We start from the raw sequence: 24,049 nt of genomic DNA on the forward strand, positions 1-24,049 counted from the left end.
ACGGGCGGCAAGTAATTAAATCCGGCCCTGGTTATACATTAATATTTTGATACATTTATCAAGCAGGGAAAATAATTAAATCATATAGTAGTAGATCAAACTAAGATTCAATGAGTGCACTCATTAATTTCATAATACTCGCCGTTAATTAGATATTCTTTCAATTTCGCTTTAAAAGTATTTGCATCATGAATTTTCTGTAGATCATCTGGGAGTTTTAAGAAGAAGGTATGGCCTCTTCTTAAAGTGGCGCTACCCTTCATCGTAGCTGTTATACCAGCATTTCTTTTACCAGCCTTATACCAGTATTTCAGCAGATGAAGACGTGAAAAAAGGTGGACTGGTGTAATGTAGGCGGAGCCAGATTTACGGACATTTAAAAAAAGATTGTCTGACGATCACAATGGAGATGTTGCATGTGTGAGGGATTTGCGATTTAACCATTGATTCTAATGTAAAAGTTCGCGAGAAACACGATGGTGCCACTGGTTTTCTCTGAAATCATCTCCCAAGCTCAAAAAAAAGCTCTCAAAATTAGGCCAAAATGGAGGGGATATCCCACCCCCCTGAGAGTCCACCTCTACATCAAAACGAGCTCTCCATGCAAAAGATAGGGAGCAAATACATTAGCAGGATTGCCACTTTATTTGGGGACTCCAAAACTGAAAACACGGCAACCCTGCTAATGTATTTGCTCCCTATCTTTGCATGGAGAGTTTGTTTTGATGTAGAGGTGGACTCTCAGGGTAGGGTGGGATATCCCCTCCATTTTGGTCTTAACTTGAGAGCTTTTTTTGAGCTTGGGAGATGATTTCAGAGAAAACCAGTGGCACCATCGTGTTTCCCGCGAACTTTTACATAAGAATCAACGGTCAAATCGCAAATCCCTCACACATGCAACATCTCCATTGAAAGAAAAATGAAGCATTCTGCAAACGCTAGATATCGCGGCAACGAGGGAAATGATGGGTTTGTCGTTATTAGTTGATCAAAAGCTCCGGCTGTTATAGATGAGACACCTGGTTCCCTAGGTCACGACGAGCTTAAAATAGGCGCCACTTGACGGGCTTCGGCGCTTGGCGACTCGTCACAGCCTCACGGGAAATCAGTCTGTTCCTCGCTCTCCTTCCGGCCGCCGGACTTCTCGGAACAGGTGATTCTTTCATTCTGTCTCGTAGATTCCACCTCCATTTCGACAGTGTTTAGCCGAAAGGACCAGGAACTCCAAGGAACTCCTTCTGCGGAGGAGAAGACTTGCCGTGCTCCAGAAGAACGCCGTGTAAATTTTCGGACGCTACACGATTTTCTCCGATAAAATATTCATCCTTATAGAAAAAATACACGAAAAAAATTAAATTGCTGACTTAACAATTCAATTGCTAAAAAAAGTGACTGCGATGTTTCAATGTAGTATTACAACACAAAAATGCAACTTAAATTAACTTACAATAGTGGTTAGAGCAGCATTTTTTCTTTATTGTAAAATCTACGTTGATTTTTTTTTTTTTTTTTGATGTAATAATTTATTAGTGAATATACAAATTGTAACCAATTTTAACAGAATTTGGCACGAAGGCCTATATGTACAGTCTAATTATGAAAAGAGTATAAAAACATAAGTAAAGATGGTGCAAAGTTATTAAAAGAAGAATATATGTAAAGTGATAAATTAAACTATAATTATACACGTTGAAACGTTGCAGTCACTTATTTTTAGCAGTTGAATCGTTAAATCAGCAATTTAATTTTTTCCGTGATAAATGGATTCCATTTTGCAAAAAAGAACCGAGAGCACTCAATGTCGCTAAGATTATAAAAAAAAAAAAATTTACCTCGTAAGTATAAACTGGTTCGCATTTAGCAAAAAGGAGCCAGCGTGATTAAAGTGTTTTCAAAATCGTTCAACTTCTTCTTTTCTTTTAAAAATACCTAATATAAGTACAGTATTAAAATTTGCACAGTTATTTTCCTTTAAAATATTAACAATTTTTTGGTGGACGGAAAAACTATTGCTATTCTAAGAGATTTTGTGGATAATTGTGAAGAAGCAACAGTTTTACAACACTGTCATCGCGCTAGTTCCTTTCTGCTAAATGCGATTCAACTGATCATCTAAACAAATTCTATATTTACTCCCAAGGACTATAAATTCAAGACGAAAATTAACCTCGTAAATTTAATTTTTTGATTGACTTTAGTGATTTTATTGTGAAGAATGTAAAATGCACAATCCTAGCCTGGCTCCGTTTTGCAAAATGCAATCCAAATATTAGTCCTTAAAATATTCAGATACTTTAAATGAACACGGGCAAAAAGAGGTAGGGGTTCAGTCTCAACTAGTGGATCATATGGACATTTCCAATTAATTGAAGTACTTAGTGCCCTAATTAACTGTGCCAGTACCCCGATAAATTGGGTTACTAACCCAAATGTTGTAGTGCTCCCAAAAACAATTGGTAATGTCCATATGAAACGAAAATTGGGGGTGTGCCACAATTTTAGGAGATGACCCTTAATCCTTTTGTTCGTGAAGATGTGGGAGAAACTCTACGGCAGACTATATTCACAAGTTATGCTGAAAATATTTATTTAATTATAGAAAATTTGGCAACGGCTGAAAGCTTACTAAGCGTTCCTCCGTGGCATGGCAGAAAAGGTCTGCTCTTTAAAAATGGTCGGCAGAATTCCAAATTTATTATTTTGAAGAACAATTTTAGTGCAAAAATTTTGATATGAATTAACAATATGTTATTCGATGTTTTCCTTCTTGCGCACAGCAGGGGTATTAAATGGACCCGAGCAACATCGGCTATCACCAATTTAATTGGGCAACTTAATTTTTTACATGAAAATGGTTCTGCGGATTTTATTTGCAAATTTCAGAGAATTTTCTACATAATACGATGCAAATACCTTAACATTTTCAAAGGAATTTGCACAAACGTTCTCTCGTAAAAAATTAAATTTGGCAATATCTGATGTGGCTTATTGGTTCCTTTCTGCTAAACGTGGTCCAAATTCGGTCAATAATTAAGTATATTTCTACTCTGCGTCATTACTTAAAACCTCTCTGTTAGATAGAAAATATGCTGCATCAAGAAATAGAAGGAAAGTAAGTCCTAATTGACATTCTACGACGAACTTATCGAAGTGAACCAAATTAAATTGCAATTTTCCTGCCCTAAAAATGCAATATTTTTACATGATTTGGTCAATAGATGTCAATTTTGAACGATCCGTCCAATGAGTACCACATATCAGAAAGGTATGCAATTTGCAGTCATAAGAAAAGATGTGACCAATTTTAATTTTTATGGCGATAAAGTTCAATAGGAGGAACTCCTTCAATAAGTAAGAGCCAACATGCATAACATTGACAAAAATTCCCCTCCGTAAACTGGAGACTTTTACTGCAGGCACGGAGACGGCATACCTCTAGTTTCCAGTGGCGTGACGTAAATCGTGATATATAGATTGTTATGCCATTTAAACCTATGGTAAAGAATCGATTATTGAGGTGTTCGCTGCGAACGCCCAGTTTATCGATCCTTTTCCATAGGTTTAAATGGCATAACAATCGATAAATCGCAAAGCACGCCACGCCACTGCTGTTTCATCTTCAAATGCGTAGATTTATTAGGTGTAGATTCAGTAAATTCAATCTCTGACCGACATGCTTCTTTTCTCACCACTCACTTCGAACAAAATTCGTCTTATTTGTATGAAAACGAGACGTATATGAGAAGTCCGTAAGTGCGCAAAAAATGACTTGGTTTCAGACAAAACAGCCGTAAGGAGCATTATTCCTCAAAAGAGCGATGAAAACAGTGCTTTCAAGTAAAATGCCGCCCATTCTTACCAATTGCCAACCTGAAAATGTGCTTGCTGTGTGTCCAAAACGCAACGGCGAAAACATGCAAGAGATAGCACTTACGGATGTCTTCCCTAACTCTAGCCTAACATGAAAATGAGTAGTGCCCTTTCCCTGTAATTGAAACAAAATTGGTTGTTTTTTATCATCGAAACGATTTCTACGAGTCTTTCGGTTGATTCGTGGCAAGTTAAGAATGAACGGAGGCTCCTTTCGATAACTTTTTCTGCTTACACTTAGATTCTAGTGAGCCCATTTCCTGAAGAATTCATTTTTACACTTACGGCTCTCTTCACATTGAGAAAAAAACTTCGTGCACGGGACCCGAAGTTGAGGTCCTATGAATCTCTGAAATTGTCTGATCACGCATCCGAAAACTTGAGGTCGAGCTGCCAAAGTTCGGATCAAACATCAAGGCCCTTCGGTATGTACCGGAGCACTTTAGATGTGTGACCCGAACCCTTCGGTATACATCGAATATACCTCAGATGTCTGACCCGAACTTAGGCAGCTCGACCTCAAGTTTTTAGATACGTGATCCGAAAACTTCAGAGATCCATATGACCTCAACTTCGGGCCCCACGCACGAAGTTTTTTTTCTCCGTGCACTATCACGGCAGAGTTATAGTAGGCTGTAGTGGTTACGAACACCTTGGCATGACGTTATTCATGAAACAACCAGTGGCGTGGCGTGAATGATCGATTATCGATATTTCTCCATTTGAAGCTACCTATGGTAAAGAATCGATTATTAAGGTGTTCGCTGCGAACACCCTATTTATCGATCCTTTTCCATAGGTTTGAATGGCATATTTATCGATCTATCGCAAAGCACGTCACGCCACTGGAAACAACATTGACAACGTTGTGGTAAATGTTTCCGCAACCACTCTCCGAGTGAATCAGGAGTGAATTAAACTTGAAGCGTGGGAGCTTCATGTCCTCAATTAGTTCTCGAGGATTCGTATACCTAAACAGATTCAAAGTTCCTTCAATTCTTCGCATATGCAACCCAATCTCCGGGGAGTTAAAATAGTTGCTCAGGCCGGGCGGGTTAGGGGTTTACGTAGCCGTAGAATACGGCTCGGCGCGCAAGGAGCGAGCGCTTAGAAATCAGACCCTGGCTGGATCTAATCTGAAAATGAGGAGTGGTTACCAAGCTAGGCACTTAAAAATTAGCTCAGTTTTTATTTTCGTTGTGTCCTCGCCGCAGTCTCAAAAGTCTGTGTGGGCTCTTGAAAAATTGCAGATGACCCTAAAATGTAGTATACGGCCGAATGGAGCCTGTATAATTTTGGTTCAAAAGTAGTAACTATACGTTAAAAGCGGCGTGGCTTATACCATTCAAATACAATGTACACAAAGGGTGCCGATGCCCAAAGAGCGAAACCACTTATCTCCATTGTGGTGCTTCAAAATTTCTGCTCCTATTTTATTTTTTCAAAAAGAAAAAAACGAACTTCATGACTGAATATTCTAACTGAACATTTACTTGCGATGAAAAATCAAGGCAGTCTTCAAGACATACGTTGATTATTTTTCAAAAGAAAAAATAAGGTCAGACAGGAAGTATGCAGCGTCGCCAACGAAGATGCGTGGTTTTTCGCTTTCGCCATCAAAATACCAAAAACTGACGGACAACACAAGGCACGAACTGAAGAATTTCATTATCCATTTCCTCTCGAAGATTTTCGAGGAAAATCAATCACTCAACGAACAATAAGTGCTCGGAAATAGCTCGGAAAATTAGCTCTCGTAAAGAAAATCAAAGGTTTTATGATTTAAATGTATAATGTTTGCTCTACTTTTTCATTAATAAGTGTAATGTTAATATCTCGCTGAGAAATTGATTTTTAAAATTCCCATTCATTGCGTCCATGGCAAGTGTTGATTTCCAACATAATTTGCCCTTTTGAAAATTTACGAGTGAAATTCTGTGCAAAAATCTATAAAGCGCTCTAAAAACCCCAAGCGATATGATTACGGAACGGAATCTCTTCACCTTACGGAGTGAGGTTTTTTATATTTAGGTTGTTTTTTAAGTTATTAAAATTAAGTTGTTATTTTATTACGTGAATTTTGGCTGACTAAGTTGTTTTTAATTCTTACGGAGTGACTTCCACTATTACGGAGCGGAATGTACCCTGTTTTTTAGAATGGCATCCGCTTTCATGGTGCTACTTTAACTCCGCATTCAAATCACACGGGGTGTTTAGGCACTACATAGACTCCGGCACCAAATCTCACGATTTTTAAGAGTGTGGCAACCAACCACCCATAAGGTTGTCAGATTGTGCGATAAAATTCGAATACCTCACATGGAGGCGTATCGGAAAAACCTCTAATTTTCCAGCACACTAAACACCCAAGGACTGAATCCTCCCTTTCATGCCGTCAACGGGCCGATTTTGATAAGCTTTTAAACTGTAGACGCAGCACTCTACTTCCGCCGCGCTGAGCAGGAACCACTCATCTCCATAGGATTACCACCGGAGATACGCGGTTCCTGCCTCGCGGCGTGGACTCGGACCCGGGAAGCCTTAAAAGTTGCGAGCTTTCGGGCTCTTCAAGCGGCTCGCACTAGCGGCCAGTCCGAGCTTTGCATATCTTACGCGCGTGACATTTCCCCTTTCGGTGGGCAAGCCTCCTCCCGGAGGTTTTGTGTTTTTGCAACTGATTATTCGTGAGTTCTCTTTCATTTTTTGGAAGATTCTGATATGGAAGTCGCGGTTTTTTCGGATGCCTTGCCGCCGTGGTTGTGCGATTGACTTAGGTTCTAGAATAGGCTACACTGTTGAAGATTATAATGTTCTGTTCCTTCGTCGTGGATGAGATCGGGGTGGCTGTGACTCTACTTCTGACTAAATTTGACTTCATTTCAATTCACTTGACTTTGATCAATTGACTATAATTCGACGGTGAAGCTCCCAAACCACGTATCTCGTTTGCGGTTTTATTAAATTATTTTCCCTTTTTATATTTTAAAGGGGGACAAATCAATATAATTGCTCGAAGTTTTAAAGAGTTTTCTTCGCACATAGAAGAAAAATCATGGAAGTGTACAAGAATTGACGGTGAGTAATTTTCTCATTGAAAATTAAAGTATGATAAGAAGTCTACAACGTTGCAAACCGAGATACGTGGTCTAGTAGTTTCACCGTCGAAATGTGACCGGGTATGGGAAGATAGGAGCTTACAGTGAAGTAGGCAAAATTTTGAAATACGCTCACCACTGTTTAAGGGGTTAATTCCGCACCATTTGTTGGATGAAACACCCAAAAATTCTTCAAATTGACTTTAATGGAGCGTTTTAGAGTTCGAGATCGAAAAATCGCAATTTCGAGCAAAACGCAATTAAATGGCACCGACGCGCTGTTGCTAGCTTCCGACCTCTTTCACTGAGAAACTTTTAACTTCATATATAATAGAAATTTTGACTTGAAATTTGAGAATACCAGACGAAAATTTTCATCAATAACGGAAAATTAACCTGAATTTCACTCTCGGCTCTTCAATTGGACTGCATTTTGCAATTTGGAACTGTAACTTCTGGCCCGGTTTAAAAACAACGTATGTGCCATTAGATTCCGTATGCACATAAGAGTTTTTTCAGATGAGCCAGAATTTATAGTTCAAAATTGCAAAATGCAGTCCAATTTAAGTTTCCGTTTCTAAGATCCGGTCGCAGATGGCTCTAATGGTCGGTAAAATAACTTTAATTCGACTCCATTTTGCAATTAGAAACTACAATTTCTGGCTCAAAGTCAGGTTAGAAACAACGTATGTACCATTAGTTTCCCTATGCACGTAAGTGTTTTATACAGATGAGCCAGTAATTGTTGTTCCGAATCGCGAAATGGACTGCATTTTGCAATTTGGACCTATAAACTCTGGCTCATCGGAAAAAACACTTATGTGCATAGGGAAACTAATGGCACATACGTTGTTTTTAAATCGGGCCGAAATTTATAGGTCCAAATTGCAAAATGCAGTCCAAATGTAGTCCAATTGGACTGCATTTTGCAATTTGGACCTATAAATTCCGGCCCAGTTTAAAAACAACGTATGTGCCATTAATTTCCCTATGCACATAAGTGTTTTTTCAGATGAGCCAGAATTTATAGGTCCAAATTGCAAAATGCAGTCCAATTGCCCTCGATGGAAAGTCAATTTAAACAGCTCAAACTCATCTTCAATATAGGAACTGAATGTTATTGTTTTTATCAGTGTATAAACTAATAAACACCGGCGGACTAATCGTTGAAATTGATAGACAAAGCGGTAGACAAACAAGACATAGAAAGTATGGAGCGATCCTATTAGTAATAGGTTCCTATAGACTAGGGAGAAAATGATGGACTAACTGTAGGGTCTCTCGTGGATAGCCGTTAGTTAGTCTATCACCTACCTTCCTTGTCCATTGCAACCACCCGCTTCCACCAATCGGATCCCTCCATATCCCTTTTGTCCTCTTTGTCTATAGCTTTGTCTATAAATTTCAACAGTCAGCCCGCAGATAGGGTCAGAATGAAATCACCACCGCCGCCGTGTCACCGAAGATAAAGGTAACGGTCAGATTTTCGAATTCGGTTTGGAACTAGGCTCGTGACGTAATCAAGGATGCCGTGAATCTTTAACAGAACACTGTATCTGTATTTATGGACGAATGGTATTGATCTTACTGGCATCTAATGAGGGCATCCAAGAGCACGTGACGCAACAACGATCCACGTATAAAATCCAGCTGAACCAAGACAAACCCAAGAGTCCTGAGAAAGTAGTGGTGAGTGATTATCTGGACTCAATTATAATAATAACATCATATCAATGCAGGGTGACCCAGGATTAAGTACGAACATTGAAGGATTCGATTTTTCTGGTGAAAAAAGACGGATTTGTGAGATAAATTATCTCCAAAAACGCTTTCTCCGGGGGCCACGGCCCCCCAAAGTTGGAGGGAGAAATCGTCTCTTTAACACCGTGACAATGTTTATCAACCAATATCATTAAATATTAATGAGTTGGGGTATTTCTTGGCGCTCTTTTCATTTGTGACCTCAAAAAAAGGGGAAAACTCATTTTCAGGGGGGTTTAGAGGGGCATCGAACCTAAAAGTGGCCAAAAAATGTTTCTAGCTACAACAATTCATTTTGACGGCACCACTAGATTCAGTGTTAAAGAATATTGAGGACGTGTTCTTGCGTTTTTTCGCTGTGACTTATCGTTTTCGAGATAATAGGGAATAGATGGAGATAATGAGAGATAATAGGGGATAATAGGGTATAATAGGGTATAATAAGAGATAATAAGGGATAATAAGGGATAATAAGGGATAATAAGGGATAATAAGGGATAATAAGAGATAACAGGGGGATAATGCGGCCCCAGGGAAAGCGTTTTTGAAGAGAGAAAAAAAAGAAAAAAAGAAAAAAAGCATTTTACTACAAAAAGGTATTTTTTATCCTAAGAATTGACTACTCAAATATTCGCACTTAATCCTGTGTCACCCTGTATTATGTATCACTATTTAGCCTAACCAATACTGTTACGTTCATACAGCGTTGTTGCGGTACCGACCCTTCATCGCGCCCTTGCCCTTTCGCTTATTCACAGATGACTTTGGACTACATTTTGCAATTGGGACTTCAATCTCTGGCTAATTTTAGAAAAAAACGTTATTATCATTAGTTTCCCTATTCACATAAGTGCTTTTACAGATGAGCCAGAAATTGTAGTTCCGAATTGCAAAATTTAGTCCGATCTGGCAATTGGACGGTGAAACTATACTAGACCATGTGACTTGTTTGCAGTATTCAAAAATTCCCGGCTTCATTTTACTTTTTTGAAAAAGGACAAACCAATTTCATTCCTTGAAATTTTCACAGAGTTTTTGTCGGACTGAGACAAAAAATCTCGAAAGTTTTAAAGAATCGACGTTGAGTAGTTTAACATTTGAAAAATAAAGTATGACAGGAAGTCTGCAACGTCGTAAGCCGAAATACGAGGTCTGGTAGTCTCACCGTCGATGTGTATGTTGCAAAGGACCAAGAATAAGTGAATTAAAGCAGGAACAACTGTGCTGCCATATTAACGAAGAGAGCAACAGCGGTGATTCTTGAAAATTGCCGACACTGTTTTTCCTCGCCATTTAATTGTATGTGAAACAATCGATTCTTGGTAAAGCAGCTTACCTCGCGTATAATCGATATTTTTAATGGATTTAAATGGAGGAAAAAAGGTGTTGCCAACTCGCAAAATCGCCACTGAAGAGCAGTGAATGCAAACATGAAGCTCTGAGGAATTTGACCTACAGTAGCGACTGGGCGGAAAATTTCATCGAACGAATTCTCAGTTACTCTTTGAGGAATTGACATAATCTGTCTCTCTGCTGACGTATGTTGTCGTGCTAAGGAAGAACGCCGTATGAACATTCGGGAGTTGCCAAATTTCCCTTTATGAAACCTGTATTTTTGACAAAACTCGTGCATATTTTTCCTTGAAGTTTTCAGATATTTTCGATTAAATTGTATACAAAATTGTCTGGAAATTTGAAAAAATAATATTCACAATTTTCCCAGTAATTTCGGTTTTAATCGGAGGAAACTTATAGCAACGTCTGAAGGCTCATAAGGCGTTCTTCCTTAGCACGGCAGTATGGGAGTGTCTCTATTTCCACGTGAGCCCCGGAAAGCATAGAGTTATATGGAGCACAGGGCTCGGCTGGAAATTCAGATACTTCTTTTCGTTTGATGAGCGATAAATTATCTAAAAAGCTCTCTCAAATTGTTCGGATAATTGCAAATCGAAGAATTTTAGTTGGTAAGGGCCCCTCTTCCTTGCTTCATGTTGGGTAGTATATTCATTGGGTCATATTTCCATTGCGGAATTTCAAAATGTCCGCTCCTACTTCATTTTTTTGAGAGCAAAAAAAGCCAGCTTTATAGCTTGACATTTTTACAGTATATTCTGCTAACATACATATAAGAAAAATCAAGGAAATTTACAAGAAATTACCTCCAAGTGTTTTGCACGGAAAAATTAAAGAGTGATAGGAAGTCTGCAAATCGCAAATGGAGATACGTGGTTTCGCACTTCAGCCATGAATACCAATGTTTGGACGTGTGCCCTTTAGCGTTTGAGAGATCTCTGAACATATTTTACTTTCTTTCCAAAATTATTATTGATATGAGTACATCATAGTATACTTTGAGCTAACGATAAAGCGCAAAAACCTAGTCCGAATATACGAATAAATATGAGGGAATGAAATCATGGGTGAGCAAGGATAAAAACATTAAAAACACTTAAAGGCAGGACGCTTCGAATTACTGTTATCAGCTCATTTTCAGCTGCAAAAAACACGAAAAAATAGATACAAAATTTAATGGCGACCTGATCCCAGCTGTTATCACGGAGCTGCTTCTAAATCTAACCTAAAGCTAGCTCTCCTGAGCTGACTAAACCTTAAATTTTCTTCACAAATGAGAGACACCTAAAAGCGCTCTGAGAGATACAACTATTTTTGCTTGATATCAAGGTGTCAATTTTGCAAAAGCAAAATTGAAGGAGCAATGGCGTGAGGCGAGAATATTCGCAATATTCCGCTCTATACTGCTTGTGAGGTGTCGCTTGGATTCGGGAGAAAAGTTAAGAAACGAGGTCGGATTATAACTTTCCTATCATCGGCTGTGTTGCTCACGTAGCCCTTAAGCTCCACGTAAAACAAAGACTAGCGAAACCAACACAACAGGAAAATAGAACGAGGGAAAGGGAGCGCGGCGATGACGGCGCAGAGATACAACTTTTCGTACTTGATGGATGTCCATGTTGCATTATGCAAAATTGAAGGCGCGATGCCACGATGACGCTCGGAAAGCTAATTTCTCTGCGCTCCCAGTTTGCTAGTATAAGGTATCGCTCCTGTTCTGGAGGAGACATTTCCTTTTGATGTTCATTGTTGTACAGGAAATCGAAGCATTATTCAGACTTAGAAAATTCTGCGATTACATTCTTTACACACTGATAGAGATTTACGGAAAGGTTCAAAGTGTCATTTTTCCTCGAAAGAATAAAACATGCTATCGCAAAATTAAGCATCGCACAGTGTAGTTGAGCCGATTCTGGATTATGTATCCGAATAACATTCTTTTTAAGTTGGTGCCTCAGTGCGATAATTCCATAGTCTTCCAACGCGGTTCACACGAGAATTGACAACGCTGATAGGATTAAATTTGATAAAGGGAGCGTTTCGAACGAACGATGCTAATCGGATGTATGGCTTGATGTAAATAAACAGAGGAGCGGGTTGCGGAAGGTGAATTAAATTAGAGAAAAACACAGATCACAGGTCCGCTGCCGTATGCTGAATTGATAGAGCGTGATTCCTTCGAAGTCCTTGATGTGAAATTTTTCCGATCAACGTTTGTTTTTGCACCTTTTCCTTGTTGCTGACATCATCCATAGATGACATCAGGATGTGGGGGGGGGGGGGGTCAAGGGATGCCTGATATGTACCTGAGAGGGGATAATGAAGGTCAGGCTAAACCTGACGTTAGCTGCCCGAGGCCTAAAAAGCTTGAAAATTTTAGAAATTAAAGAGAGAGGTAACCCCTTAGTAACCTACGAGTGTGAGGAATGGCCGATGAAACAGCAAACTCGGGAAGTTCTATAAGCAACAAGGGTGGATTTCTCGTGTGGGTCGAAGCACCATGGTCTGTATCAACGGAAGGGAAATGTAAACATAAACACGCCGGTTGGTAAACTCCTGTCTCGTCCCGTGTTTTGGCGGGTTGGCGTCGGCCATGTTGAATATTGGATTTAGATTCGTGCAAAGGACTGTATTGTCGTTTCATTGGCTTAAAAATCAAAATTTCCGAAGATTTTTTATCTAAACAATGCAAAATATTACACGCAAGTTCGAGCACTGCCGAGCCTTGGGACAAATCGTCCTAATACTTGTCTGATTTAACGATTGAAGTCATCTGACGTTGAACCCATAACTAGTGGTAATCATTTTTAAAATAATTCTTTAACTCTCAGAATTCCGGACCTTATATTTAACCACTGCATAGCACTCACCACCAAATTCATCAGTCATCACTAGGCGAATTTTGTATGATTTTTCTATTTTGGAACAAATTGCGCATCCACCGCATTAGGAGAGAAATAGCGTTGACCTCCAAATTTATTTTTGCTTCACTCAATTAAACAGCCTAGATTGTCAAGGCACACAGAGAAACGAGCTAATATAATAATAGAAGAGGTTGGACATGAAATTGTTAGCTAAAATTTCAAAGTTTAATGTTTATTTCGTCACCAATTCAATTTCAAGAGGTGGTTCTGAAAGAAATTTTCTTAAAGAAACCAATGGAATCACATTTGAACTTTTTTGTGTAATATTCTCGAAAATATAAACTTTCAAAGTTGCCAGATTTTGTCCGACCTCTACTACTGACTCGTTCCATTGAGGGTCGGTACCTCCAAAATATGTTGTCTCTGCAAATCATACCCGATCGCAAAAATTCGCCTATTGATGGTTATAGTTGCAGGCGATTATAGGACATTTTGTCAACGATTTTTTGTCCACGCACCTGTTTTTTCCAGTAATTTACGTCCACGCGTTTTTTCGGCACGGGAGTTTTGGTCCACGTGGCAGTTGCGACCCAAAGTAAATTGGCCCACATGTAAATACAAACGACAATTGCTCATGACGTTTTTGGATGAAAATGTATAATGTCTTGGAAGAATGAGGGTTTGCTTGTTGTTTGTTTTGTCTGTTTGGTCCAACTGAGAATAATATATAGTTGAGAGTTTTGGTAAAAATGGGGGAGCGTCAATTCCATGAGACAAAATTCACTAAAACTCTCTACACCTCTTTGGTGTAACAGGACTTAACTATCTTTCAAGATTTTCCCACCTTGTTATACCTGAACCGGATAAACCTCTATATTTGCCTCAGCTAAAGGCTCTCAGATTTTTCCTGTGTACGATAAGTATCTTGATTTATTTTGCGAGGAAAGATCTGTACTTTTATAGGATGTCTGTCATTCTTAATACGTTCAATTTCGTATGATATGTGCAACACCGCTGTTCTGAAATAGTTGCTTTAGGCGCCGCCGCACGGCGGGCGGGCGGCCAGCGCGAAACGCGCATTGGCGCCTACAAACCTAAGTGGATACTTCAAGCATTGTGCAATGCGTGAAGTATCCACTTAGGTTTGTAGGCGCCAGTGAGCCTCTCGCGCTGGCAGCACGCCACTCCGCTCTGTTAGGCTTTAATATTTATACTCGCATGGTCAGCGTTATTTAGCTCATGATTTTGAAATATTTGCACAATCTGCATTGATTATTCTCATTTAAATTGATGGGGAAAAAATATGTATCAATTTATCAGAGGAGACTAATAATATAATGTGTGTTTTTTAAATATTGGTGGTTCCGTGTCAAATTTAATGATTTCCAAAGCACTTCAATTTTTTCTTTTACATTCCGTGCTTTTATTGTGCTGCAGCGAGGTGTACGCGCAACCAAACGCTCAAAATTTGACGTATTTGACTCTAAAAGATCGATGTACAAATGGATTAAAACTAAAGATTGCGTGCTTCTTGGTTTTTTTCCTCTTTTATTCATTTTTGCAGTTTCTGTCGGCACAACTGCGGCTCATTGAGATGAATGTCACTTGGAAAAGGTTTTACAAATATTTGTCAGATTTTAAAAATATAAATGTTTTCAAAATAAAGTAATAATTTCGCAAAGAAAAAATTAAAAAAATAAAAAAAAGTACCTACACATATATAAGGTATATTGTGCATCGAATATTTTAAGGATAGAAATAAAACCAAATATTCACCAATGACAATTTAAAAAGATGATTCTAAAGGAGAAAGTAATAACATTTCATTTAGAAAATTTCATTTGAAGAGCAAGAGGAACAAGGAGAGTTCGTAAATTGGATGAGTAATTTTTTCTGAAATTTTGAAAATTTCCGTGCTCTTCACTATAAATTTACAAGATTTCGTTAACTGCAAAACTTTGACTATCTGCCTAAGCTAAAATACCGGACTTAAATAAGTGCCTGTGACATATCAATAGGCAAAAATTATGATGGGCATGCGCAAAGACAATATATTTCAGAGGTACCGCCCTACAATGAAAGGAGTCAGTAGTAGAAGTCAGGCAAAATCTGGCAACTTTGAAAGCTTATTTTTTCAAAAATATGGAACAAAAAAGTTTAAATGATTCCATTGGTTTCTTTGTGTAATTTTCTTGCAAAAACGCTCCTTGAAATTGAATTTGACACGAAATAAACGTTAAAATTTGACTTTGAAATAAACTTTGAAAATTCAGGCATTTGACAAAATTCCTGACATTACTATTTGCCTGCGACATATCCGTTATACATAAATCAGATATATAAATCCGTTTGGGAGCTGATGAAAGGTTAGTGAAAGATCGGGGAGGGTGTTGATGCGGTGCAACGGGGAACGGGGCGGGTGAGTGATGGGTGCTCGTTTAAGTGCAGATCCGGAAGCCTTGAGGAGATAATCGAGTTATGCGAGTAATTCGATTTGCACGAAGTCATATAAAATGACCGACCGCCCGCCTTTGCCTTACTGAACTGGATATCGATTCGACTTTTGACACCGTTTTCCCGCTTGGCCGGCGCCGCGCTTTGCCGGAAGATGTCCTGGATTAAGGTCCAAGACCTAGTGCAACTTCGGATCGTGGTGGAGATTTTTCTGTCTTCGTTGTTGGAAACGAACACAATTTATTTTAGAAACCCTGCACTAACGATCTAAGCTTACTGAAAACATAGAGTACATAGAGTTGTAATGTAAGTGGGAGAGCTTGCGCCATGTTCTGCTCGACGAGTTTCGAGCCCGGTGTGCGGGGTCACTTTTTCGATACATGTTCGATCCAAAATGGCGATGTGGAATATGGCCGGGTCCCTGTGTATCGCAAACAATCGATTATGTATCGAAAAAGGGACCCCGCGCCGCACAGGAATCTCGGAATTCGGGACCTGGAAAACGCTTAAAAGTGGCGCCAGCTCTCCCACTTGCATTACGACCTCTACGAGGTCTGTTAGATTAGAAACCGGATTTTGGTCATAACTAGTCCACAATGCGTCCGAATTAGGTTTTCTAGAGTTTTCCTGATAGCTGAAAATGTACTTAAGAACGCTACGTTCACAGATTTTGTTTAATTTGATCAGTGTTTATTCTGTGTCATCTTGAATACGAGTAAGTCAGGTGCGTTTTGCGATTTTAATCATGCGATCACTGATAGAGCAAAGATTCGACATTAAATTTTGTTTTAAACTCGGTATACCCTCTACCGAAACTTTTAGTATATGCTAAGTAAAGTTTACCATGATCACTGTATGAGATGTTCCCACTGCTTTGAATGGGTTAAACGATTCAAAACTGGTCAGAAGTTCGTCAAAGATGGGGAGCATGGGAATCGACCCTCAACGGCAACTGGCATTTGTCACGTGGAAGAAGTGCGGGCAAAAGTGCTCGAAAATGGTCGTTTCGAGCTTGTTGAACAGAGTAATATTTCTGAAGCTCTGTACATACAATTTTGATAGAATATGTAGACACGCATCGAGTTTCAGGTACACTTGCCCCTTGATTGTTGTCCGTTCAACGAAAAACAAACCAAATGTCAATCTTCCTTTAGCTGCTTGAACGTTCTAACAATGATCCTACATTTTTGGATAGGATAATTTTCGGTGACAATACTTTAGTGTACGGCTACGATATGGAGACGAAACTCCAATCGTCCTCGTGGGTTGAAAAATGTAGTGCAAGACCGAAAAAAGAGAGACAAGTTCGGTCAAACATAAAAATCGCAAAACACCCTTAAGGTTGCCTTACTTCAAGCCACATACCAACGAAACTAATTAGGATTTTTCAAATTTGTGAACGTAGGGTTCTTAAATATATTTTCAGCTATCAGAAAAGCTCAAGAAAATGTAATTTGGACGTATTGTGGGCTAGTTATGACCAAAATCCGGTTTCTAATCTAACAGACCTCGTATGTACTCTATGACTGAAAAAAAGTTACGGGCTACGTAGACATGTCGCAGGCAAATAGTGAAATCAGGCGTCTTGTCAAATGCCGAGGCAGATTGTTGAATTTTGACGGTCTACAAAATTTTGTAAATTTACGGCGAAGAGCTCACCGAGTTTTCAATATTTTTGGAAAAATAACTCATCAAACCTATGGTCTCTTTTTGTCGCTTCCTCTTCAACTGCCTCTCATATTCTTAAATGCTGAAATTCTAAAAATTCTGTATTTTATGACAAGCTGAAAACTTCAAGATAAAAGTCTGTTCCGGAGCTAAAAATCGTTTAAAACTTTATCGAGTGATGCAAATTTTTACTGAGAATTTTTTCTCACTTGAGCAATTAAGTTTTCTGCCTAAAATTAGAAAAAGAATCAGGATTTCTATCTAAATTAGAATATTTGACTATTTGCCTAGGCATTTGACAAAATGCCTGAATTTACCATTTACCTGCGACAGACACACTGTCTGGGTTCCGGGCTCAGAAGCCGAAAGTTCCGGGTACTGGAGCCGTAGCTTAGGCTGCTCCGGGTGCTACATCCGGAACTTTCAACCTGTGAGCCCGGTATGCGGGCGGTATAACTATATAGCCTGGAAGTACGGCTTCCACGAGCGGAGTTTTTATTTCGGTGCAATGGGTCACTAAAACACAAATGAATTTTGACTTGCGAATATACATCGTCACCTCCCGGCCAAAGTATCACAAGCGCCATGCGACGTTTCAACATTTCCGCCGCCGTTTATTTTTTAACAGAGAAATCGTTTGTTGAATCCATTTGAAAATTTCACTGAATTTTATCGGCAGCACGAAAAAAATTCGGTGAAATTTTCCAACACCTCCGGTGAACAATTTCTCCGCAAAAAAATAAAATGGCGGCGGAAATTTTGACACGTCGCATGGTGCTTGTGATACTTTGGTCGGAAGGCGAGGAGATGTGCCTCACAGAATTTGGTCGAAGCAATTTAAACTGCGCGTACTGATCTTGTACGGCCTCCGACTACGAAGATTGAATCGGCACCTTAAATCTATTTGAAAATAAAACAAATATTATACATATTTGAAGAAGAGGGAATTATTTTCTTTATCACCCAGACGCGAGGCGTCTAGGCTATCAAAAATTAACCGTACTATTTTCTTTAAGTACACCGAATATGAAGTGATTCTAGCTCGGGCCCCATTGAATCCATATCACGATTATCGCTGGGGAAAGCAGACTGATCGTCAACACCTATGCTATCTGGCGGATTGATACGGAATCAGATTTTATCACCCTGATATTGAATTTGATAAGCAATGGGTCACTACACGACGAATGAATTTTGACTTGCGAATAGGTATCGTCACCTTCCGGCCGAAGTATCACAAGCGCCATGCGACGTTTCAAAATTTCCGCCGCCGTTTTATTTTTTACAAGATAAATCGTGGGTTGAATCTGTTTGAAAATTTCACTGAATTTTATTGGCAGCACGAAGAAAATTAAATGAAATTTTCAAACAGACTCAACCAATGATTTCCCTGTTAAAAAATAAATCGGCGGCGGAAATTTTGAAATGTTGCATGGTGATTGTGATATTTCGGCCGGAAAGTCACGTCCAAAGGCTCATACGGCGTTTTTCCTTAGGACGAGTCTTGGAATCTCAATTTTTTTTCTGCATCAGTAGATTATCACTAATACTAAAATGAGATTTTTTTAATATGCACAGTTTGTGCGTCGATGCGTGCGACTAGGGCGAGGTGCGGCGGCGAGCGACCTCGAACTAGAAACGAAGAAAATTCGATGAAATTTTCGGACAACTCTGTTGAACAATTTCTCCCTTAAAACACAAAATGGCGGCAGAAATTTTGAAACGTCACATGGTGCTTGTGATACGTTGTGTGATTTCCTGGCTGTTTTCTTTGGAACAACGTCAATGTTTGTGCACTCACAGCTTTCTCATAGTTTTTTCTCCGTGTGGAGGTACATGAATTTATACATGAATGCATTCGATTCATCTACCTTTTCTCGGTTTTTTCAGAAGGAGAAGGAAAGTGAACATGGCACAAAAAGGGTTGAGCAAGGATCAGCTGAACCTGGAGTCGCTACCGGACCCAGGAGACAGGTATGAGCTGGGTGAGCTCATGGGCTCTGGAGTTGGAGGCGAGGTCTACGAAGCTATCGACAATGAATCCGGTAACCTCGACTCACGTTTTATAGCTCATAGGAACCCAAAATATATTTTTTCGATTTAATTCATGAGGTCATAAATTTATCGAAATTGCCACGTGACAAAACGCATTATTATTACAATAAAATTGTGAATTCTCCCTTTTAAGAAATAGATGTCCATTTGACACAGTCTATTCTGCAGATCTGCTTGGCCGATTTTCATGATTTTTGCGGTTATCGATAATTTTAGGTAGATAGTCCAAGTCCCTCGATGCGAGCCCACTCTATATAAATTAACTTACGAGGGCCAGTGTAAGCAGCACCCTCTGGGGGTGGGACCGCGTAGTTGCTAAGGGGGTACCCCCTATTATTATAACCAACTACACACTACATACAAATACACACAGTATACTCACAGTATACTATAATGTATACCGACGGTGAAACTACCGGACCCCGTATCTCGGTTTGCAACGTCGCACACTCTTTGTCATACTTTATTTTTTAAATGAAAAACTTTTCAACGTCAATTCTTGGAAAACTTCCGTGATTTTTCTTCTTGGAGTGAAGAAAAATCTGCGGAAATTTCAAGGAATGATATTGCCTTATTTTCCTTTACAAAAATAAAATAGGAGCAGAGATTTTTAAACACCGCAAAACGAGATACGTGGTCTGGTAGTTGCACCGTCGATACGGTATACTCTATCATTAAACCTAATTTTAGAATTTAAATGTTCATAAGTTCGGATTGTTAAAAAATATCTTCCAAGCCAGCCAGATAATGTGAATCTAATTTTTGTATTTTCAAAACTGCTTATAAATAACTCATAATGTGATCATGTTACAAAAACTACTTAGCACACATTAAGTAATTATTGCTTTGGTTATTGCAGGTCGAATGAAAGTAGCTATTAAAGTAATGAAGGCATATCCTGATAACATGAGTGGCATCAAGGAAGAGTATAGGATACTGCGAGATCTATCGAACCACTCCAACCTCCCAGACTTCTATGGTGCTTACCTACGGAGAGGCTCCGAATATGACGACATCTGGTTTGTCATGCAGGTGCGTGCATATGCATCACCCTTCACTCTGTTGGGATGCAACCATTCCGACTTATCGTCCGAGTTTTCTTTCGAGATAGCTTTTTTTGCACCTACCCATCCAATGAATGGCATCGATGTGCCTTGTTTGTTATCAATTTTCTCTTTTTCTCAGATCCCGGCCACCACCATGTAGGCTCAGGTTTTTTATCGTTTTTTCTTTTAAATTTTTATTGTTTCCGGCTGAAAATGGCTCAGTTTTGAGTCGAAACGTCTCGGGTTTCATTAATTTGGTATTTTTAGCCTTGTTTCCCGTTTTTCATCCTTGTTTTTCCACTCCCATCCATTGATGGAAGCGAATAATGCACCAGGGTAAACAGATCCCTGAGCGATTTCTGACGAGATTTCTGATTTAAAATTTCCGAGAAGATTGCGTCCGATCTTATGCAGGTTTCTCTAAGCGATTAAAATCTTAATCAATTTATTCGGAGAAAAAGCAGAGAGGAGAAGAAAAAAATAGAGAAAAATATAGGGGGTTTACAATTTAAAATTATTCAATTTACCCAAGAGCCTTTAAAAAATACAAGAAATGTTTTTTCCTACAAACAAATGCATACCATCCTCCTTGTATATATACCAAAGCAGAAAAAATAAGGGAGAGACATCATCTCATTGAACCGTGAGGAATTTTTGAAAACTAAAAAAAAACATTTCCTTTTTGACAGTTGTGTGAAGGCGGCACTGTTGTTGATCTGTCCAAAGGTCTCTTAATGCAAGGGAAAAGAATGTCCGAAGAGCACATATCATTCATTCTTAAGGAAACACTTAAGGTAAGCTACAATGATATTTCTATTTTTATAGTCTCTCCCTATTTTTATCGATGATAGGTACTTACTCGGGAAAATCAGCCAAAATGTGATCCAAAAAATTAAAACTAAAAAAGTTTCACAAAACTCTGATACTGACTGAGACTTCTCTGTGCATGTACAAAACAGCACCGTGAGAGTTGGACCTACCCCAAGCGTTTTAATATTAAAATCGACCATATACATTATCTGATGAGTCCCAGAATATACGCAGTTTTATGGAGCTATGGGGTCATCAAAGAATGTGCCTCTCAGGTTTTAACTTTGATCGATTCCAGATTTAAGGACAACTATTCACTTCAAACTAAACGCCTGGTTGAGAACTGAACATACATTGAGAGAAAACTGACACCAGAAAAGTTTTGTCAACATGAGAAATGGAACACAATTCGTAAAAAAAAATTTAATTTGACAACACTCAGAAGTTTGAGAGTTGTGCGTTTAAGTCGTAAAACACACTCAATTTATCAGCATTCGAAAATAAGTCAAAAATCGTGAATTAAAATACTACAAACATTTATGAGGGCAAATTAGATTTTTTTAAAAGTATTTTCTTGCAGGTAATAGATACTGCACGATATTTTCTTTTATACGTACTTTCTTTCTTTTTTTAGAAGTTTTTTACCCGTTTTTACGTTAGCAAATCTTACAGTGTTACATGAATATTTTTTGGCTCAAGTATTTTCTAAAAATGTGGCCTTCAAATTCATTCTTGGTTTGGTTCGAAGTCTGCAATTTTTCTGAACATAACCGTCTGAATTTTATCGTTTTCAGGCCTTATGTTATTTGCAAGAAAATCACGTTATCCATCGGGACGTTAGAGGGAGCAACATTTTACTCACAAAAGATGGAGAGATCAAAGTTGCAGACTTTGGCTTGTCTCGGTAAGGGTATCTACTAGTTTTGTTGTGCACCGCGACTGTTTCTTACTCCAGTAAAAGTACATTTTAATAGAGCAACGTACCTATGTAGAATCAAAAGTAAATCGCATCAACCTTTTCAAACTTTCGGAACATCGCAAAAAGCTGTCATTTACCTTTGAAGGGTAATTTTACTCAAAGATAATGTTATGAGAAACTTGAGTAGACAAGTATCACAACTGAAAATTCGAGATATAAATGTAAAGTAGTTTTCCGGTGGTGAAGATATGAATTGTGGATTTACGTACTTTCGATTCTAGGAGGGGATTTCCGGGAAAATGGAGGATACCTGCATACGATTAGTACAAAGATGCTCAGTTCCCGAGACTCCTAGCAATACGCTCCATCACGTGTCAATTTTTTTCAGTTTTTGCTCATTCTTTGAAAATTTGCAACATCCGCGAGACTGAATTCTCACGTAGAATCCTCAAAATATGTTTTAACCATTTATACCGTAAGATTTAGTCATTAATTTTATTTGGATGCAGCCTAAATGGTTTACAGTTTGCAATACGGAAACGCTATTTTTGGCTATTTTAGAGATAACTTATGTGCCATTAATTTGCCTATGTAGTTAAGTCATTTCACAGATGAGCCAAAATTAAGAGTTCCTTACTGCGGAATGCAGTCTAAAATAACACTTCCTCTCAAAAACCATCATAATTTCATCCAAAAAAGGACCTTCACACTAATTATCCCGTTCTCTCCAAATAAAATGTTAATTTCCATCATTCATGTTTCATGCACATAGTGAACTGAAAAGCACTCTAGACCGCCGAAATTCTTGCTTGGGATCTCCCAACTGGATGGCTCCAGAGTTGGTGAACAGTTCAAGGCGCAGTGACGATGAAGAAAATACCTATGATAGTAAAATAGATGTTTGGGCACTAGGTAAACATTTCATTAATCTTTCTTCATTAAAAATTATCAAGTTTGCCCACATTTCGTAAAACACCGTGGAAATTTTATTGACATTAAAAAATTACTTCAATTAGGGAAACGAAAGGTATAGCAGTGAGTGTTTTTTACGATATGATGTGTGTCTATTGTGAGGCGCCTGCGCTCTCCTATACCTTCTCTTTATCGCTCTTTATCTCGTGTCTCATGTCCGGAAGAGAGCCGCATCACAATATTTCTAAACAAATCAGATAAAAAAATTTAAAAGGTGATTGAATGAAATAATGAAAGTTAAAATGAAATAAGTAACCGCCGCAAAAACTAGCCTTCTTCTTATTGGCATATTTACCATCGATTTACTTATCTTATACTAGCGCATTTCTTTTCAGTTGTGTCTGTAAATGCAATGAAGTAAAATTCTATGGTATCACATGACGAAAAGTAGCGCCTGGGTGCTGCTAGTGCTCTCTGTGTTTAAATAAAATTGTTTTTCAACCATTCGCCTCAAATTGCACTGTTTAAGTGGGATATATTAATAGCAGTTCAATATCGAAATGGTTAAGAAAAAAGAAGTTTTAAAACAAAAAGTCAGAAACTTTAACTCAAGAGTACTTAATTTTTGCCAGCAACTAAACATGCTCAAGAGATGCCTGTGTGGCATACACACACAATTGCAGGCGCTTTGACTTCCTGCATATGGAATCGTGTTGACCTCATCAAGCCTCGAATCTCGAGTGAGCAGAGTACTACCGCTGCAACGTTCCTAAGTAGTAAGACTTGCAGCAACAGCAAGATAATGCGACATCTATATTCGCAATAATAATTTTTGGTGTAAAGTGTTGAAACTTTACGCAATTAATTAAAAACCTTTGAAGTTTTGTTTTAAAGTCGATCAGGTGTTTTTCTGCTCCAAGATTTGAATACTAATCCTTTTCTCTGCCCTGCAGGTATTACAGCGATTGAAATTGGAGATGGGAAGCCCCCATTTCAAGACATTCACCCGACAAGAGCTATGTTTCAAATTGTGAAAAATCCTCCCCCTAGCTTAGCTCGCCCGTCAAACTGGAGTCAAAATTACAACGATTTTATCACAGAGTAAGTAAATCACCTAAATCGTGTCTCTCCTGACTCGTCGAGTACAATTCCGTTTCGGACAGAGTTTTGGCAACAGTGTTCGAAACTCACCTTAGAGTTTCAGGAGCCAAGTGGCCCATTAAGCTCAGTTTTTAGGGGCCA

The 24,049-nt window shown here is 38.7% G+C and overlaps 1 protein-coding gene across 2 annotated transcripts in view; it reads left to right on the plus strand.

The window, feature by feature from the left end:
* Positions 1-1,041: 1,041 nt before the first annotated feature.
* Positions 1,042-24,049, plus strand: part of ninaC (STKc_myosinIII_N_like and MYSc_Myo21 domain-containing protein ninaC) — a 66,536-nt gene continuing 43,528 nt past the window's right edge. The window contains exons 1-7 of one of the 2 annotated variants that reach the window (XM_072303722.1): positions 1,042-1,153; positions 18,956-19,110; positions 19,980-20,152; positions 20,856-20,960; positions 21,771-21,880; positions 22,668-22,807; positions 23,761-23,908. In XM_072303722.1, coding sequence (XP_072159823.1) covers positions 18,975-19,110; positions 19,980-20,152; positions 20,856-20,960; positions 21,771-21,880; positions 22,668-22,807; positions 23,761-23,908 — 812 coding nt within the window. In that variant the 5' untranslated portion in view covers positions 1,042-1,153; positions 18,956-18,974. The remainder of the gene's footprint in view (positions 1,154-18,955; positions 19,111-19,979; positions 20,153-20,855; positions 20,961-21,770; positions 21,881-22,667; positions 22,808-23,760; positions 23,909-24,049) is intronic. The other variant, XM_019062295.2, reaches the window with a different exon arrangement.

This window comes from Bemisia tabaci, chromosome 8, assembly GCF_918797505.1.
Source record: "Bemisia tabaci chromosome 8, PGI_BMITA_v3".
In the NCBI taxonomy this organism is placed as follows: Eukaryota; Metazoa; Arthropoda; class Insecta; order Hemiptera; family Aleyrodidae; genus Bemisia; species Bemisia tabaci.